This window comes from Felis catus, chromosome B1 (genome assembly GCF_018350175.1).
Source record: "Felis catus isolate Fca126 chromosome B1, F.catus_Fca126_mat1.0, whole genome shotgun sequence".
Taxonomy (NCBI): Eukaryota; Metazoa; Chordata; class Mammalia; order Carnivora; family Felidae; genus Felis; species Felis catus.
The window spans coordinates 125,882,892-125,900,504 of NC_058371.1; the positions used below are offsets into that span (position 1 = coordinate 125,882,892).

A 17,613-nucleotide genomic window follows, 5' to 3' on the forward strand; every position below is an offset into this window, starting at 1 on the left:
TTCTAACTTGAGAAAATGTTTTAAAAATCAATTCTCAATATAAACTCTGGATACGCATGCACACACACACACACACACACACCCTGCAGATAAAACTTCTCTAACTTTTCACAACATTTAAACATGTGCTCCTTCAAATCCCTAAGAAACCCTAAGAAATTCTGGTATTACATTTGCATTTCCTGTCCCTGAAGAAAAAATTATTGGAGAGTATTCCATTTCCAGCCCACTATTCATTCACAGAAGTGGCTTAGTCATTCCTCCTGTGAGGTCTCCCAGTAGAAACTTATGACGTTCTTGGGCTCAGGCCAAGAAGAAAATGTCTATATATTTCATCACAGGTCTAGACAGATGAGTTAATAGGCAGATGTTAACAGAAAATAGAGGAAATCTAGGAAACCCTGAATACCGCTGTACCGACTCACCCAAAATGTTTTCATGCCTCATCAACACTGTCTGATATATTTCTGTCTCTCGGAACCAGCTGGCCTCCTCCGTGGTGAAGAACACTTTCACAGCTACCTTTTCGCCACGCCACTTTCCCATCCAAACTTCCCCATAGCGACCTTTTCCAATCTGTTTCACCATCTGAATCTGCTTAGCTATAGTCCTTTGGACCTGTTAAATCCCAAAACACACTGTTAGTGTATTCGCAGCACTACAGATTTGTTTAATCTTTTTTTTTTTCCTCCTCCAGAGAAGAAACAATTACTGCATGCAAAATATATTTAGCCAGTAGTTTTTCTTTACATAGACACATTATTTATATTTATTTATTATTTTATACTGTCCCCTTTTAAATGTATTTGAGATTGATTATGGATTCTGAATTTTTGAATTATTGCTTCTACATTATTAAATATTTCATTCTACCTATTATCATTCTCATAGAGGAAAAAAACCTGAATGGTTCACCGTCACTGGCAGAATAAAAACACTTTTCACTCCCACTACTGTAGTGGGATACTGGACACTCTGAAAGGACTCACCCACCATACACTCGATCTTGGATAAATTACAATGAAACACAATTGCAATGCATTGTTGGACACAAAGAAATGAAGGAAATCTCCAAGTAAGAAGGTCAGGGTAGAGGGAGGAGGGTGGGGAGGAGGAGGGAGGGGAAGGGAGGGAAGAGCTGAGACCAGAGCAGGGAACAGTAACCATTAGCACATACAAAAGCCAAGCTGCTGTCTGGGTGAAGAATAACATGAGCACTGCGATCTGGAATCTAAACTCTGACCCCTTTAAAAGTAGAGAAACTGAACCTAGGGCTTTGGCATTAAGCTGGGACCACTGAGTGACACTAAATTTGCCTGAGGTTGGTAGCACCCCATGGCTCCCAACAAGAACAAACAGAAATCCTCTCCAGAGAAAATCACTTGCAGAATATTTTTCATCCCACTACTACAGCCAGCTATTAGATACCTTGAAGGAACACTTGCCACCATACAACTCGATCGTGGTAAGATGTAAGAAATAAAAAACTATAATGAATTATTGGCCTCGCAAAGAAATACAGGGAATTCCCAAGGCGAGGTGGGTAGGGAAGAAAGAAAATGAAGGGGGAGAAGGAAGGGAGACAGGAAAAGAAGATCCCACCGAATAAATTCCTTAAAACCAAAAGAAACAACCACTATAAATAAGAGTCAAGAAAAACAACCCAAGTAGATTGAACCCCTTTAGATTTCAGATACAGGAATTTTCAGACGTACAATGCCACGGAACACTGTATGAAATATGTAAAGAAACAGAAGACAAATGAAAAAGAAGGAAGCAGCAAATAATTGTTGAAAATTATACTCTGAAGTGGAACCGTTAATTGTCACAGTCGAAAATGTAACATGGACAGGTAGAAGAAAAAGAGCAGGTCAGATCTGGAGAGGAAGTTAAGCTTGAAGAGAGCTCTAAAGAACTAGAGACCAGTAGAAACAAAGAGAAAGAAAATATGAGAGGAAAGTGGTCTAAGGGTTAAATGTCTCTTTACATATGATCTGCGGCCCATCTGTACTCACATGAAAATATTGTAAGAACTCCATGACTGAAATGGCTAAGTATTGATGATAATTTACATAATTTGGGAGGCATATATAAAGAACCTAACACAAACTCTCACAAGATCTGACCAGAAAACTGGAATGAATTCTTAGCAGAAATGTGCTTTGAATCAAGTAAAGTTGAAATGTTTCTTTTTACGTTTACACTTTTAAGGACCAATACAACTGAGTCCACCCAGATAATCCAGAATAATCTCATCTCAAGGTGAGCTGATTAGCAACCTTAAGTCCCTTTTCCCAGGTAAAATAACAGATCCCAGGGATTAGGACATTTTGGGGGGCATTATGCCTACCAGAGATGTCTACCAACTAGGGTCATTCTGTTTTTGCATCATGGATGATTTTATTAATTCAAGAGGTCATGCTAACCATTGCCAGAGGCATTAACAGCACCCATATCAGACTAGAAGCTTTTAGGAAAAAAGATAAAATCTGTTTTTTAATGCTGTTTTCTAAAAGAAGGATTGAAAAATTAAAGCATTGCTGACATGCAATTAAGCCACTCAGCCTGAAGTAAATAAGGAACTCTCCAGAAGAGTTCAAACATGCTATTCAAGGAAATGTTCAATGTATTTCCACTTCTAAATGGGGGAACAGCGGCACCAAGAGCACCAAGCAGCTGAGAGACAAATCCGCAAATAGTTAAATTACTGACTAGGGAGGACACTTCCCACATTTATTACAGAAATTTTGTATTTAATTTACAGATGTTACAGAGCACTGTGTATGGAAATCTACAGAACATTTTCTGACATAAACAGTTTTGCATGCACTTCTTTTCTAACGATAATATAGCTTCTCGTAATTTAATGAATGTACTAATGGAATTGGCAATGCTTGAAAGAATAGGAACTTATCTCAAAGATAAAAAGTGTCACTAAATTATATTCAGAAATTTAAAATGTACTTTAGCTTTGAGATTTATTATAACTTCTAAGGAGGAAAACACTGGAAAACAAATAGGTTTCAGTTCCAAGAGCATAAACATCTGATTCATTAATACTGAAGGGGATTTTTATATTTGTACTTTTCTTTTAAAAAAATATAATATACAGATTTTAAAATATAAGAACCATATCTGCTACATATTAAATTCTAACAATTAAAAAAACAGTAAATTTGATAATAAAAACCTCTACAGTAAAAAAAAATTATTTACATCCTAAGTAGTATCAGTTTGGTCATAATGACTACCTCACAAGTTATCTTCTGTCTGGTCTATTACCTGCAGAGGACATATTAATCAAAGAGAAAAGTGTTTCAGTTATGCAAAATAAGTAAGCCCTGGAGATCTGTTGCACAGCACAATGCCTACAATTAACAGTAGTGTATTGTATTCTTAAAAATTTGCTAAGAGGGTGCCTGGCTGGCTCAGTCAGTTAAGCATCTGACTTAGCCTCAGATCATGATCTCATGGTTTTTTGGGTTCGAGCCCCGCATCGGGCTCTGTGCAGACAGCTCAGAGCCTGGAGCCTGCTTCAGATTCTGTGTGTGTCTCTCTCTTCTCTTCCTCTACTTGTGCTTGCACTCTTTCTTCTCAAAAATAAATAAACATTAAAAAAAAATTAATTTGCTAAGAGAGTAGTTCTTACATTATATGTTCTTACATTAAAAAAAATTTTTTTTTCAACGTTTATTTATTTTTGGGACAGAGACAGAGCATGAACGGGGGAGGGGCAGAGAGAGGGAGACACAGAATCGGAAACAGGCTCCAGGCTCTGAGCCATCAGCCCAGAGCCTGACGCGGGGCTCGAACCCACAGACCGCGAGATCGTGACCTGGCTGAAGTCGGACGCTTAGCCGACTGCGCCACCCAGGTGCCCCTATATGTTCTTACATTTAAAAAAATAACAACAAATAAACAAGACAAAATAACAAGAACAAAATTACAAGAGGGCAGGAGGAAACTTTTGGAGATGATGAATAGGCTCATGGCATAAATTAGGGTTATGGTTTCACAGATGTATACTTATCCCCAAACTCTTCAAATCATATACATGAAATATATACTTTTATACATTAGGTGTATATAGCTTTTATATCTCAAAAAAGTTATAATTCTTGACTTGAGATTAAAAAAAAATGACACTAAGAGGTCATGAAAACAATCAAGTAAATATGATATCCAAAGTCAGAACCAGACAATAAAGATTAGGTAAATCAATCTTAAGAGTTTGTTAAATAAATACATATATATATATATATATATATATATATATATATATATATAATTGTTATTTTCTATCCCAACAATCTTTTTGCATGGTCTATAAAGGAATCAAATGTTTTCTCATTAAAACAAATGCCTTGGATTCATTGTATGTTTTCTTCAAGTTTGGCGATGTTGACTATCAGAAAATTATATCTCTCATGAATGGAAAAGCCAGGACTTCATCCTGAAACATAAGCCCTCCAGCTGAAATGCAGTCTTCTTCCCCTGGAGAAGTACTCAGATCCCAGTTCGTTGTAATACTTTTGCCTTCAAAAGCCAGGCCAAAGTTCAGTAACATTATCCTTACTGAAAGCAGAGGGAAGATGGCTCCATACTTAAATGTTTTCTAATCTGCTCCTTATCAGAATGTCTACGGGTCTGGATTGTAACCATACACTTACACTGAAAAACAATCACCTTACCCCCAATATGTCAAAATGTTATCAGAAAGCCCTTCATCTGAGATCTGATGTCTAACTGATGGCGTAGAGCTTCTCTTTGTCCACTACCCTATCTGTTTCAGTAAAATGAAACCCCGTACTTATTGACATTTCCTCTCAGAAGACATTTCCTTTAAATTCAGGATATGTTCTTCTCATACCAGCAGAGGGAGGCCTGATCCACTTCCTGAGCTTTGAGACTGCTCAATTAAGTCTCTCAGGGATTCTCCAGGAGGAATGTACGTTTCGTCCTGTTCTAACCCAATGCTGTACCGAGGCCTGGTTTCTTGTCTTTTATACCTAAAGATGCACAGAGAAAGATAATTTAAGATACTGAATTGCAATGATGGGTAAAACACTGCAAACAAAACAGTCATCACAGCAGATTTCATTTTAGCACAAGAGAAGATAAATTTTAGTATTTATTATCCTTACATGATAAATGCTAGTACTTCTTTACCAATACAAGATACATGCTTACTATTTATTACCCTTAGTTATGATTTCCAAAATATAAATCATAATTATTTTGCTAACCTACAACCATCTATAATTCTTCTTCTCCATTCAACTGCCTATTTCCCAGCAGGGGTTCAATAATATTTTTCTATGGTTCCAATACTCATTGCCTAAAATTTCTCCCCTTAAGGTCCCTAATTAAAGCTGAAAATTTGGGGTTTACAAAAGACATAACAGAAAACTACTTCATCTAAGATAATGTATAAAGCAATAATACAGACAAATGAAAGAAATTAAACTTTAGAAACATCTTGTCAATAATTATGCCTCCAATTAGAAATGAATTTACTTGAATCAACTCCTATTTGCAGAACAGTATCATAAATGAGTGTTACAAAAAGCAAATGATAAAAATTTAAAGGTCCTTGATATCTCACAAAGTAGAAAATAAGTTCTTAGTGAACAAAAAGTAACTCTCACTTAACTTTAATAACTAAGCTTATTTTAGCTGAATCACTAATAAAAATGTGGCTTAAAATTTTTCAGTATTAAGGGAAAATTGTTAACTTGGGAAATAAGGAATTACTAGAATGATTCTAGGTTCAACATGGCCATTTCTTCACTTACGATCCAACCTTAGTAACAAGTAGCTCCTGAATTTCCTAACTATCCTAAATTCCCTAAGGGTGAAATTTATCTGGGTGGCTTTGATGTCTGAAACAGAAATGAGAAGGTATCTATTAACAGCTTCATTAGGACAAATATTTTCAAAATTAACTGATAGTATCAGGGAAATCTAAGATTTAATTCGGTCAAAGAAAGCTACGGCGAAAAATAACAGGTGGAACAGTCGCATGAGGATCATATTTCAAACTCAGAATTCTACATCCACATGTCAGAAACTTACCTGAAGTAACAGAATAAAATAATAAGGACCAATAGCAAACTACAGACAGTTACAGATATAAGTAAGGCCTTGTGGTGTATAGGTCCATCAACAAAATCTGAAATTAAAAAGAAAGAGAGCCATAATATGGAGAATATTTTTACTTAAAAATTAGGAAGCAACTCTTTCCTAAAAGCGTTTGCTAAGCCCCATATACAAGATATAAAAGATCCTTTTAATCTGCCAATTGATAAGAATACTGTATATTGTATAGTAAATATATATGTGTGTATTAATATATATCTGTATTTGTATTAATGTTTGTATATTTGTATTTATTAATATATATAAATATATAATTGTATAGTAAATACATATATATATATGTATATATATGTATTCCAAATTAAATAAGTTCAACTACTGTGAATCATTGTTCACCTAGGCATTTATTTCAAGAGCGTGAATTTCTTCCTCTCTGGAAGGAATAGGCTTGACACAGAATAGAAGTACAGAGTATGAATGAGTGTAAATGGATCAATACCCCCAAAATAGAAGTAGGTAGTTCATCTTTATTTCAGATCCAGCTGATGGGTTTACAGGTTTTTCTCGTGTGATTTCTGGAGTGTTCCATATCGTGAATTTGGATAAAAAAAACTGGTCTATATTCTTTGTACATGAAACACACAGTCATCTTATGATGGATACAAAGGAACAGGATTCCTCAAAAGTTGCCAAATACAGAAGATATGATGTGCACCACTTCAAACAAAGATGCCTTTCAAAATTACATTGCTAAATTTTCCATAAATTGCATCATATTTTAAAATAATGGGTATGTTCTACTCAAAGAATTATTGTGTGATCCTTTTATAGAACAAATTATTAAATATTATTCATGTTGTTTTAACTCCAGCTCTTGACAAATCAGATTTACTTACAGCATGATTTCTTAAACTTGGAAAGCTTTATACAAATGCATATTTACTGACTATAACCTCAGAGATTTTTGTTCCAAGTATTTTATTTTTTTACAATCATCCCAGATGATTTATATGCAAGTAGTCTCTGAAACATATTTTGAGAAAACTGACCTAAAACCAGGTGCACTTATGTAGTAACAGAATTAGCAGTGTTCTTACTATGGGGACCATACTCCCTTGAGAGAGTGATTACTTTTATTTAATTTTTAAGGGTATTATTGTAATTTATGACTTTGGTTGCTATGAACAAGAGGTTTTCCAACTGCACTCTATACTTTTAACTGTATGGCTACCTAAATGTTTTGCCTGGGGACCCTATCTCACCCAATGTAACATTTTTTTTCACTTAAAAGTATTACATAGTCCATGAATAAAAACTAAAAAGCACCAACTAATGAAATAACTAAAATTGCCATCATCTCACTACTTAGGAAAATTACTATTAGCATTTAACACATGCTTTTGCAGTATCATTTCAATGAATACAAAAAAAAGCTTATGAGCAAACTATTTCACAAGAAGGCATTATATACACCCTTGTCCATGGCAGCATTATTCACAATAGTTAAAATGTGGAAGAAACCCAACTGTCCACTGACAGGTGAAAAGATGAGCAAACTGTGGTACATGCTTACATACACGGAATATTATTCGACCTTATTGTGTTCCGATATATGCTACAACTTGCTGACTCGTAAGGACATTATACCAAGTGAAATAAGCCAGTAACTTAAAGACAAACATTGTGTATGATTCCACTTCTACGAGATACTTAGAGGAGTCAAAATCATAAAGAGAAAGAGTAGAATGGTGGTGGTTGCCAGGAGCTGGGGGAAGCTGATGTTTAATGCGAACAGAGTTTCAGTTTTACAAGATGAACAGAGCTATGGAGATGGATGAGGTTGATAGTTGTACAACATTACAAAAATATTTAGTACCACTGGATTGTATACTGAAAAGCAGTTACAATGGTAAATTCTATGGTGTGTTTTACCATAGAGAAAAATTGGAGAAAAACAAAACAAAACACTGTTGCTTCAGAATTAGATTGTTTTTGTTAATAATACTGTGAATATTTTCAAAAACAATAAAATTTTCTCCACATAAGTTTTAAACACTGTATGGTATATATGCAGGCACATCCTGATTAGAAAGTCAGTCTTCTGGGGCACCTGGGTGGCTCAGTCAGTTGAGTGTCCGACTTTAGCTCATGTCAGTTGAGTGTCCGACTTTAGCTGTGTCATGATCTCACAGCCCGTAGGTTCGAGCCCCGCATCGGGCTCTGTGCTGACAGCTCAGCCAGGAGCCTGCTTCAGACTCTCTGTCTCCCTCTCTCTCTGCCCCTCCTCCCTGTTTGTGCTCTGTCTCTCTCTGTGTGTCTCAAAAATAAATAAACTTTAAAAAAATCTTAAAAGAAAAAAAAATTTTTTACGAAGTCAATCTTCTGATGCTGTATATTTAGAAGACCATAAAGATTTTGCTCTAATACACCTTTGCTGAAATACACAAAACCCTGTGAACACTCTTACAAGTACATCATGACAGATGTCAATGGTGATTTTTTTAATCTAGATTCCCAGAAGTAGAGTTATTAATTCAACCAATATATATTTCAAGGCTTTCCAAACACGTTGTCAAAATGTCCTTTAAAAAATATTACAAAGCTTTATATTTCACCATCAGTGTGACCATATGTTTTAATTATTTTGAAGTAATTTCAGTCTTATATAAAACCTGTAAGGACAAAGAACTCGAATATGTCCTTCACAGAGATTTCCCATTTTTAAAATTTTACCATACCTGTTTTATAATTGTCTTGCTCTCTCAGTATGGGTGTCTGTGGGTCCATCTTTATATATATATATATATATATATATATATATATATATATATATGCATATATATACATAATATGTATATATAAATATGTATATATATTTGTATTCATATTTATGTTTATTTACTTATATGTATGTATAATGTAAAGATCATCTGAAGTTACAGACATAATGCCCTACCCATAAACACTTCAGAATGCACTTCCTAAGGACAAGGCCAAGGTCTTACAAAATGGTAATAAAATTGTCAAAATGAGGAAATTAACATGAATACAGAAATTGAAAATAAATCTTACTTTGAAATATTTGGATTTTTGTTATAAACTATAATCCACAGGTCTTCATACTAGGCTGATAATCTTGTCATCAGCCTAAAATACGCTGAACAATTATTCATGATCTACACTACTTATAAAATATTAATGGAAGCAGTCTGCATCTGAAAAGACTAAATAAGAGACCATTAAAGAAATGCAGTTTTGTATTTACAACTTCGGAGACACTGCCAACGGTTCAGAGAGTAAGATGTTCAGGAACCTGACCCACACTGCAGGACAGGTCCAAAAAGCCATTTAGGCTTTAACACCAGCAGAAATTATATAAAGTAGCACATGCACTGTCTGGCAAGTGGTGCTTAGGAAATCTTGAAAATAACTTGAGGACTCTTCAAATCAAAAAGGCCAAGGTTTTTACACAATGAATTGCGTAGCAAATTTCCCTCCACCAGGTTACGGGCAAAGTCAACAATAAACCCAAGGTGAGCACAACACTACTCCAGTGAGAGCACAATTCACTGTGTTTATACATACGCAGAGGTACAAATGCCATGGTACATATACATGCAAACACTGTCCCTGGAAACTTAGTTTAAAATGTGTTTCCAATTTTACGGATAACAAGAGCAAAAAGCCTGAGTTTGCAGAAAACCAAGAGAATGCTGGATACTCAATTAAAAGGAGAAGAACCAACTACTTAAGCACATGTATTATCAGTATATGCACACAGAACACTTTTTCATTCCAGTGATTAATTGTACTGAAACTCAGCCTCGCTGCCTTTTGCTTTCCATGCAAATGCAGAGTACACTCTGAACTGTAAGAACACTGTATTTATTACCCATCTTATTAGATTTCTGATTTATGAGAGCAATGAGACTAGAAAGGATCTAAGGGATTTTTTCCTTAACCATCAAGTGCTTTCTTTCTAAGGCTAGCATTACTCCCATTTTCCTTTTCTTTGCCCCAATAACCCCATCCCCTGCAGCCTCCTTGTCTTCTGTCACGAACAGGTGATCCTTATCAATAAACCTTTTGTTTCTGTTGGTCATGCTGGTCATGTTTTAATCTGCCATTACCTGTGCTCAGAGCATTAACAATGTAAACATTCAAGTCTCTGCCAGGGTCTTGGAAAGCGAACACTTCCAGATTTCTATCAGGAAAGGAACAGAGCACACAGTTCTCTCTAGGGCAGCAGAGTTTTACCTGTGCTGTCACTTCAACTGCTCAAGGAAGTAGAATGGAGAACCCTCCAGGGAAGTCTGGTTCACTCTTAGAAGCAAGTAAGAATCACCAGTGGTTTCTTAACAAAATAGCATTCTGTCACTGCTTGTTTTTTCTCTGATAAGTAAGCAGTTTGTAACTGTTTAAAACAGCAGGACCTTTTTTTTTTTTTAAGTCCAAAGGATGGTTCCTAATTGCAATAAGACAAGAAGAAAAAACCAGGTCGCTAGGAAAGATCTTGGAAATAAGACTGCCCAAAGATATCTCTGCCTGGGCTCTCAAAATTATAATCATGGATAAATTAAAGACAGCTTTCTATTCATAGAGCACAAAGCGCCTGAAAAGTATATTTTTGTCAGAGGATTTTGGTCAACAAGGGATACTGCAAAAGTATCTTACTTACATCTCACATTGGGATTCTCTCTTATAGTAACATTTAGAAATAAATGGACTATAACAACAAAGATATAATTTACTAGTTATTTTCCTGAATAAAAATAGTTACGATTACACTTCTTGGTAGCACAACAGGTTAAGACAGATTTTTTAATGGTAATTTTATTATTATTTTTTTTTAATTTTAGTACAGTTGACATGCAATGTTCCAGTAGTTTCAGGTGTACAACATAGTGATGCAGCAGTTCTATATATTAAGCTATGCTTACGAGGTCAGGTGTATTACCATGCACACCATACATTATTACAGTATTATTGACTAAATTTCCCATGCTGTACTTTTCATGTCCCTGACATATATTTCATAGCTGGAAGTTTGTGCCTCTTAATCTTGGTCAGCTATTCTGCCCACCCTCCCAACTCCCTCCCCCTGTAGCAACCCCCAGTTTATTCTCTGTATTTTAGATTCTGAAGACATCATTTTTATATCCAGATTACTGTGTTCAATGAGAAAGAAAAGGACTAATTATTTCTAAATTCCTTTCATCTGTCTCATATACAAAGCTACCTAGAAACAGTTAGGAGCTGAACACTTCGAGAGATGTTAGAGCTACTCCCTAGCAAGAAATTTAGCTCAGACTTATGCATTGGATCATACTGCCATGGGCATAATATATGTATTAGAAGGAAAATTCTGGAACTCATCTTTGCATTCTTGACACTACTATATATTCAATCTATCTGTGATGTGGAGAACAAAGGAGATGTTCCATTGGTTAAATATCTGTTACCTACAGACTTTGATTTGTAATTGGCAGTATCTAACCTATGCAATAGCTTTTTTTTTTAAGTTTTTTTTTCAATGTTTATTTATTTTTGAGAGAGAGAGAGAGAGGGAGGCAGAGTGTAAGTAGAGGAGGACAGAGAGAGAGGAAGACACAGAATCTAAAGCAGGTTCCAGGTTCTGAGCTGTCAGCACAGAGCCTGATGCAGGACCCAGGAACCATGAGATCATGACTTAAGTTGAAGCTGACACTTAACAAACTGAGCCACCCAGGTGCCCCAGCAATAGCATTTTAAAACAAATCTGTAAACTTCTCAGAATATATTTTTTAACTAAGAAAAGAAATACGACAAATTTTAACTCCGAAAATTGTGTAGTATAATTTGACTTAAACTACATTGAGATTACCATATGTCAAAACAGAATGTTATTTCTGAGACATTTTCTATGAAGTATACATGTAGTATATATGAGGAATTACTATATTTAGACACATGAACATATCTATTTCAAAAAATTATATAACTTTGATTTTATAGAAGCAAAATTAAAGGATCCCATTTAAAAAAGGAACAGCTTCTGCTCATTTCAACACCATTCACTTCTTTAAGTGCTCATTTAAAGGAATTAAAAAATAAGTAACTATAGTAAGTAATTTGGAGTAAGGGTAAAAAACTTCATCAATTTCTCCTGCCTTCACACAATTGCAAGAGAGCATTTTACTCCCAATATCTTGGTCAAACCATCTGATGCTGTGAGTCTGGACACACATCATTCCTCTCAGCATCCTGGTGCCCTGATCACCAATTCTGCAGACAGGGAGCCAGACAGCAGGGCACCACGACCTCTCCCTTTAAGCCTCTCCATCAAAACAGACATCTCTTCCTACCCTTAGCACCAGCTGCAGTGTTACTGGGCTTCCCAGATCATATTTTAGTGTTTATGATACAGGTGCTGCATTTGATCTAGTTACTTCCCATATTTCCTCCTTCCAGAGAAAGAATGTTATCCTGGGGTGTTCTGCTTTTCTGGGGCTGAAAGGGAATAAACAAAGCAAAAGGAAACCCAGCATTCATTAAAGAATTTAGCTGTATTCTGGCTGTCCTTCATCTTCCTTTTTGAAAGAGAAGATGACAAATAAAATTTCGAGGACATAAATAAACTGATAAATATTATTGCATGGGATTGTGTATCTCTAATATCCTGCTGAATGTATCTAAGTTTAAAAAAAAAAGAGCCTGAGAAACCTCTGGATAGGTAGGAAAGATTTTCTTGTTTGTTTTTAATAAGGACAATTTATTTGTAGGTTTTTACCCCTATGCTCAGTACTTCTCTAATCTCTAATAACAAAACCTTGCCTAAGCTTGTTATCACGTAGCACCCAGTAATACAGGTCTTTTGCGATGAGGTTAATCATTTAACTTTTTTGGAAGAGCAGTTATATAAGAAGCAAGAACAACAACGAAAATGGTCAGCTCGATATTTTAGCCTTCTAGTCTTTTGATAACATAGCCTCTGCTTTCTAGCAATTTGACATAAAGATTTATAATAATTTTATAATTTATAATACAATTTATAATATAAATTTTAAATATTTTATATTTATATTATATATTATATATATTTATATATTATATATTATATATAAATATATTAAATATTTAAAAATTTTAAATAAAATATAATAAATTTTATAATAAAATTTATAAATAAAATTTATAATTTGACATAAAGATTTATAATTTATAATATATGGATTCAGTAGTTATGTATATGTAAAGTACTTAGAAAAGAGCCAAAGTAAGTGTTCCATTCTCATTAGCAAATATCACAATCATGAGGATGATTTCCATGGCTCTTAAGGCCAGAAAATCAGCCTGGGCTCTGAGCTTTCAAGGGTCCTACTCTGGCTCCCTCCAACCATGACCCTTCCCATTAAGCAATGAGTCTCCAGGACCCGGGGGATGTGTCCACTCAGAACCTGTCCCATCCCACTCTTCTTTTAAACCACTGGCCATGGCCAGTGTATGGTGGAGGTTAAAAAAAAAAAAAAGGCAGCAGCTCTATGGCATAGCTATGTTACAAATGCTAGTGCTCTCAGACCACTACCTACAGTGACTTTTACTAGACCCCAAAATGACTGCACCAGAAGGGTAAGATGGAATCTGCCCAGAACTCACCTAGGTACTACCGGGGATCCTCAAATTTCAAAGCAATAAACTCCACACAAGCCTATCACTTTACATAATTTTCAGTATTATGCACCAACCATTCCTGAATCCTCTTTCCCATTCTGCTCTAAAACAAGGATTTGTCTTCTCAATGCTGCTGCCTTTCTACTCAAAGCCGTTTCACTCAGTTCTCTAGAGATTTATTCCACTATTTTTAAAAGTCTCAGCCTCCTCAGAGAAAATTCCCTCATCTGCCTAGTGCTAACTAGAATCTGGCTCCATCTACAGGACGATACATGCACTGCAGCCCTTTCAGCAATAGAAGGGTTGGAATTTTCCTAAACCTATTGCAAGTTCTAAGACACATTGCTTCCACTTGCATGTGAAAAGCCTTTTCTCCTTGGGGGAAGAAATTCTAAAATCTAGCACCACTGCCTTCATTTCCAGCCATTTCTCACCCTCCTCCCTCCCTTGTCCCCAGTACATAAGCCTCTGTACCAGGGCTATTCAAAATGTTGTCTATAGACTGCCAACTTTCTGCAACTGGTTCACAAGGAAATAGCTACAAAAACCAGAAAGCATACATTTAGAACTTGACCACAATTTGATATCAGCAGACTTCTCTTTGAAGGTGTTGTCAAAGGCATGCTGAGACACAAGCGGTGCTTTTTCTACCAAAAGTATTACCCAAACTTTAATGTGCATACAAATCATTTGAGGAATATTGTTAAAAAATACATTTTGTAGTCTGGGGTGAGGTCAGAGATTCCACATGCGTAATGAGTTCTGACTGACACTGATGAGCTGATCTACAGACCTATTTTCAATAACAAAGATTTAGAAAACTTAATTATGAGATTTTCTCCAACCAACCACATTGTTTGCTATGCCTGCATTTTGCAAATGCTTCTCAAGCCTTACAAACCAAAACTCTGTGTTTACTACTGCCTCTATTTAGTCACTGCTCCTAACAGGCGGTGCAACCTTGGGAAAGTTAGGTGACCCCTCTGTGCTGCAATGTCCTTATCTTTACACAAGGAGTAAGTCTAAGTACCTCATAGGATTGTTGTGGGACTCAACTGGGTTAAATAATGTGATAGTGAACATGCCTGGCTCATGTCAGCCATTATAATATTTTTAAAATTTTTATTCCTGTCTTATCCATCCAGTGATCTCCTATTCATCCTTACAGTCTTGTTCAAGTGTCACTTCTATGAAGGTCTTTTGACATCCTCCCACCCCACAGTAAACCACTCACTTGTTTGTGTCCTTAATACACTTTACAATCTGACTCCACTAAAACATTCCTGACTGAATACAATTTAATTATTTACATATTTCTCTCTCACAGGCCAGTGTGCACGTCTTGAGAGCAAGAATTTTCTTCATCCATTTCTGTATCCCTAACACCTAGCATGTTGACTGGCAATCTATATAAAAAATCTGTCTGTGAATGTTTTATGTGAATGATTATGAATAATCCTTTAAAGCTTTCTAGGCTTTAGCAGAAACAAGCGTTACAAAATGTTATCATCAAAGCCATGAAATGTCAGTATATTCTGTTAGGAAGATTTTCTCAAGAAGTAAAATCAATCATGAGAAATCATTTTAAACCACTGATATAAGACTTAGGCTTTAGGACACGGTGACAACTCCAATTATCTATTTTGCGGTGAGAGTAAAGAGGAGAAAGGAAACATGGGAGCAGTTTTTAACAAAAAGCCCTTCCAGTTTCAGTATTTGTCTTTTGCAACGAGCGACACTTAAATGTAGAAGTTTTGAAATTAAATTTTCTAGATATCTCCTCCATTCTATCAATATATTGATATATGATTTGGCTAAAAACTAGCTGCTCTAGTACAGATAAAAGGAAATTATCCAGCAAATAATCCAATTCAATCTTTTTTTTTTTTAATGCATGTTAGCCTAATGGCAGTTTTCGAGTGAAGTATAACTTCTGATTAACACTTCAAGGTAAGCATAAAACCCTGTCTCCCTCCTCTATGCTTCTAAAACACACTGCAAGCTCTGGAACCCCTAGATTTCACAGGGAAGTGGGGACAAGTGAAAGAAACGAGATCGTCAAGCATGAAGCCCCATACGACTACTTTTCCAAGAACTACTTGCCCATGTCTTTGAATTCCGTCATCTTGCCTTGGGCCCCTGCCCCAGCAGTGGAAAATGATCAGGTACATTAATTTAGGAAAGGCAGAGTAATTCTCGTCTTTATTTTCTCTGTGGCTAAAGCTCTTCCAGCCCCAAAGCTTTCTTCTCCTTACCTCTACTCTTCAGTGGAGGCAGCGTAGGGTGCAGGTCTTTGTTACACTCGTTCCGCTCTGTGCAGCACTCAATGGATCTTCTCTGATGAGGAATGGGGGTGTCCTAAAGTTGAGCCCAAACAGCTATGAGTGGGGTTCTCCTAAATTTCAAAGTCACATAATCTAAAATTTTTTTAGCTTATTTATTTATTTTGAGAGAAAGAGAGACAGACAGATAGAGACAGACAGCTCGAGCAGGGGAGGGGCAGAGAGAGAGGAAGACAGAGAATACCAAGCAGGCTCCACACTGTCAGCACAGAGCCTGAAACAGGGCTGGAACCCACAAACTGTGAGATCATGACCTGAGCCGAAATTAAGAGTCAGACGCTTAACTTAACCAACTGAGCCACCCAGGCACCCCCTCAAAGTCACATAATCTAAAACTTGAGATACTAACACCATTCAGCGAATTCACTTAAAATTCTGATAATTTTCCTGAAACATTCTGAAAATGTTTTTTTATATTAGAAAATTTCTCTCAAATTTCCATATATTATCTTACTGCGGCTTTTGCATTTCAACAAAACTACTACTACATTTGTAATAACCAGGGTGCATAGTTATAAACTGAGGAAGATGGCTTGCATTAATGCAATTAACTAAACTGGAATCTGAGCGGGATGATCTAAAGAGTCATTAAGCAAGAAGCTAACAGCAAAAATAAAAATAATACTTGCTTCTGCAACGAAAGGAGGATTGGCCCAATGAGACAATTTTCAGATTATTTTCCAACTTACTAAAAACAGGGTGGGCAAGAAAAACAATTCTTTTATATAGCTTGAAACCTAACTGTTTGAAAGCTAGCAATGAAAGTTACAAGGCAGAAGGATGTGATCTTCCTTACCCGGCACTGAAAATCTGAGCCTTCTAGTCCTAGGCATCCAGAAGTGACCACAGGCATCCCAGAATCATCTTCTTCTATCATTGTGAAACAATATCCATCTGTGCTGAAGACCAAACAGGCAAAGTAAGTGTGTGTGTGTGTGTGTGTGTGTGTGTGTGTGTGTGTGTCTAGGGGAAAAGGAAAGGAACATGTTAATCATTTGTTTTACTACACACAAGGAGAAAGTCAATGATCATTACAAGTTACAACCTGTTAAGAAAATTCCAAAACTTTCTTTTATGAAACTGGATTTAATAGTCATAAAACATTAGGTAATATCTTCTCTGTCTAGAAACTTGTGAGAAAGAAGGAAATAAACTTGCCATGTAACATATACTATTAGTAACCATATACCCCAATTACTACACACTCATTTTGGTCCTCCATCGCCTCCACAAATCCAAAAACACAACTATTTTTCTCACCTTCTATATGAAGGAACTGAGGCTCAGAGAGCTTGAGCAATTTCTCAAAGGCCTTACAGACAGTGAGAGGCAAGGCAGAGGTTTGACCCCACGCAGGTGAACATTTATGCTCGTTCTATTTGCTCCAAATGAAACAAACTTGTCTCTCACTAAGGCACCAAAAGAAAGACAGGTAGAAGCTAGGATCAGCACAACATAACCAAGGTGATTAAAACTGTGCCACTGGGTCCCTCTGCTTTGGGACTGATCTGTCATGAGAAAC

The 17,613-nt window shown here is 36.1% G+C and overlaps 1 protein-coding gene across 19 annotated transcripts in view; it reads right to left on the bottom strand.

The window, feature by feature from the left end:
- Nucleotides 1-17,613, bottom strand: part of BMPR1B (bone morphogenetic protein receptor type 1B) — a 419,833-nt gene that overhangs the window by 21,572 nt on the left and 380,648 nt on the right. For 13 of the 19 annotated variants that reach the window (XM_023252925.2, XM_045056071.1, XM_045056067.1 and 10 more), the window contains 5 exons: nt 16,888-16,990; nt 16,005-16,107; nt 6,076-6,172; nt 4,871-5,009; nt 426-618 (listed from right to left, as the gene is read on the bottom strand). In XM_023252925.2, the coding sequence (XP_023108693.1) occupies nt 426-618; nt 4,871-5,009; nt 6,076-6,172; nt 16,005-16,107; nt 16,888-16,990 (635 nt within the window). The remainder of the gene's footprint in view (nt 1-425; nt 619-4,870; nt 5,010-6,075; nt 6,173-16,004; nt 16,108-16,887; nt 16,991-17,613) is intronic. The other 6 variants (XM_045056075.1, XM_045056076.1, XM_045056074.1 and 3 more) reach the window with 1 other exon arrangement.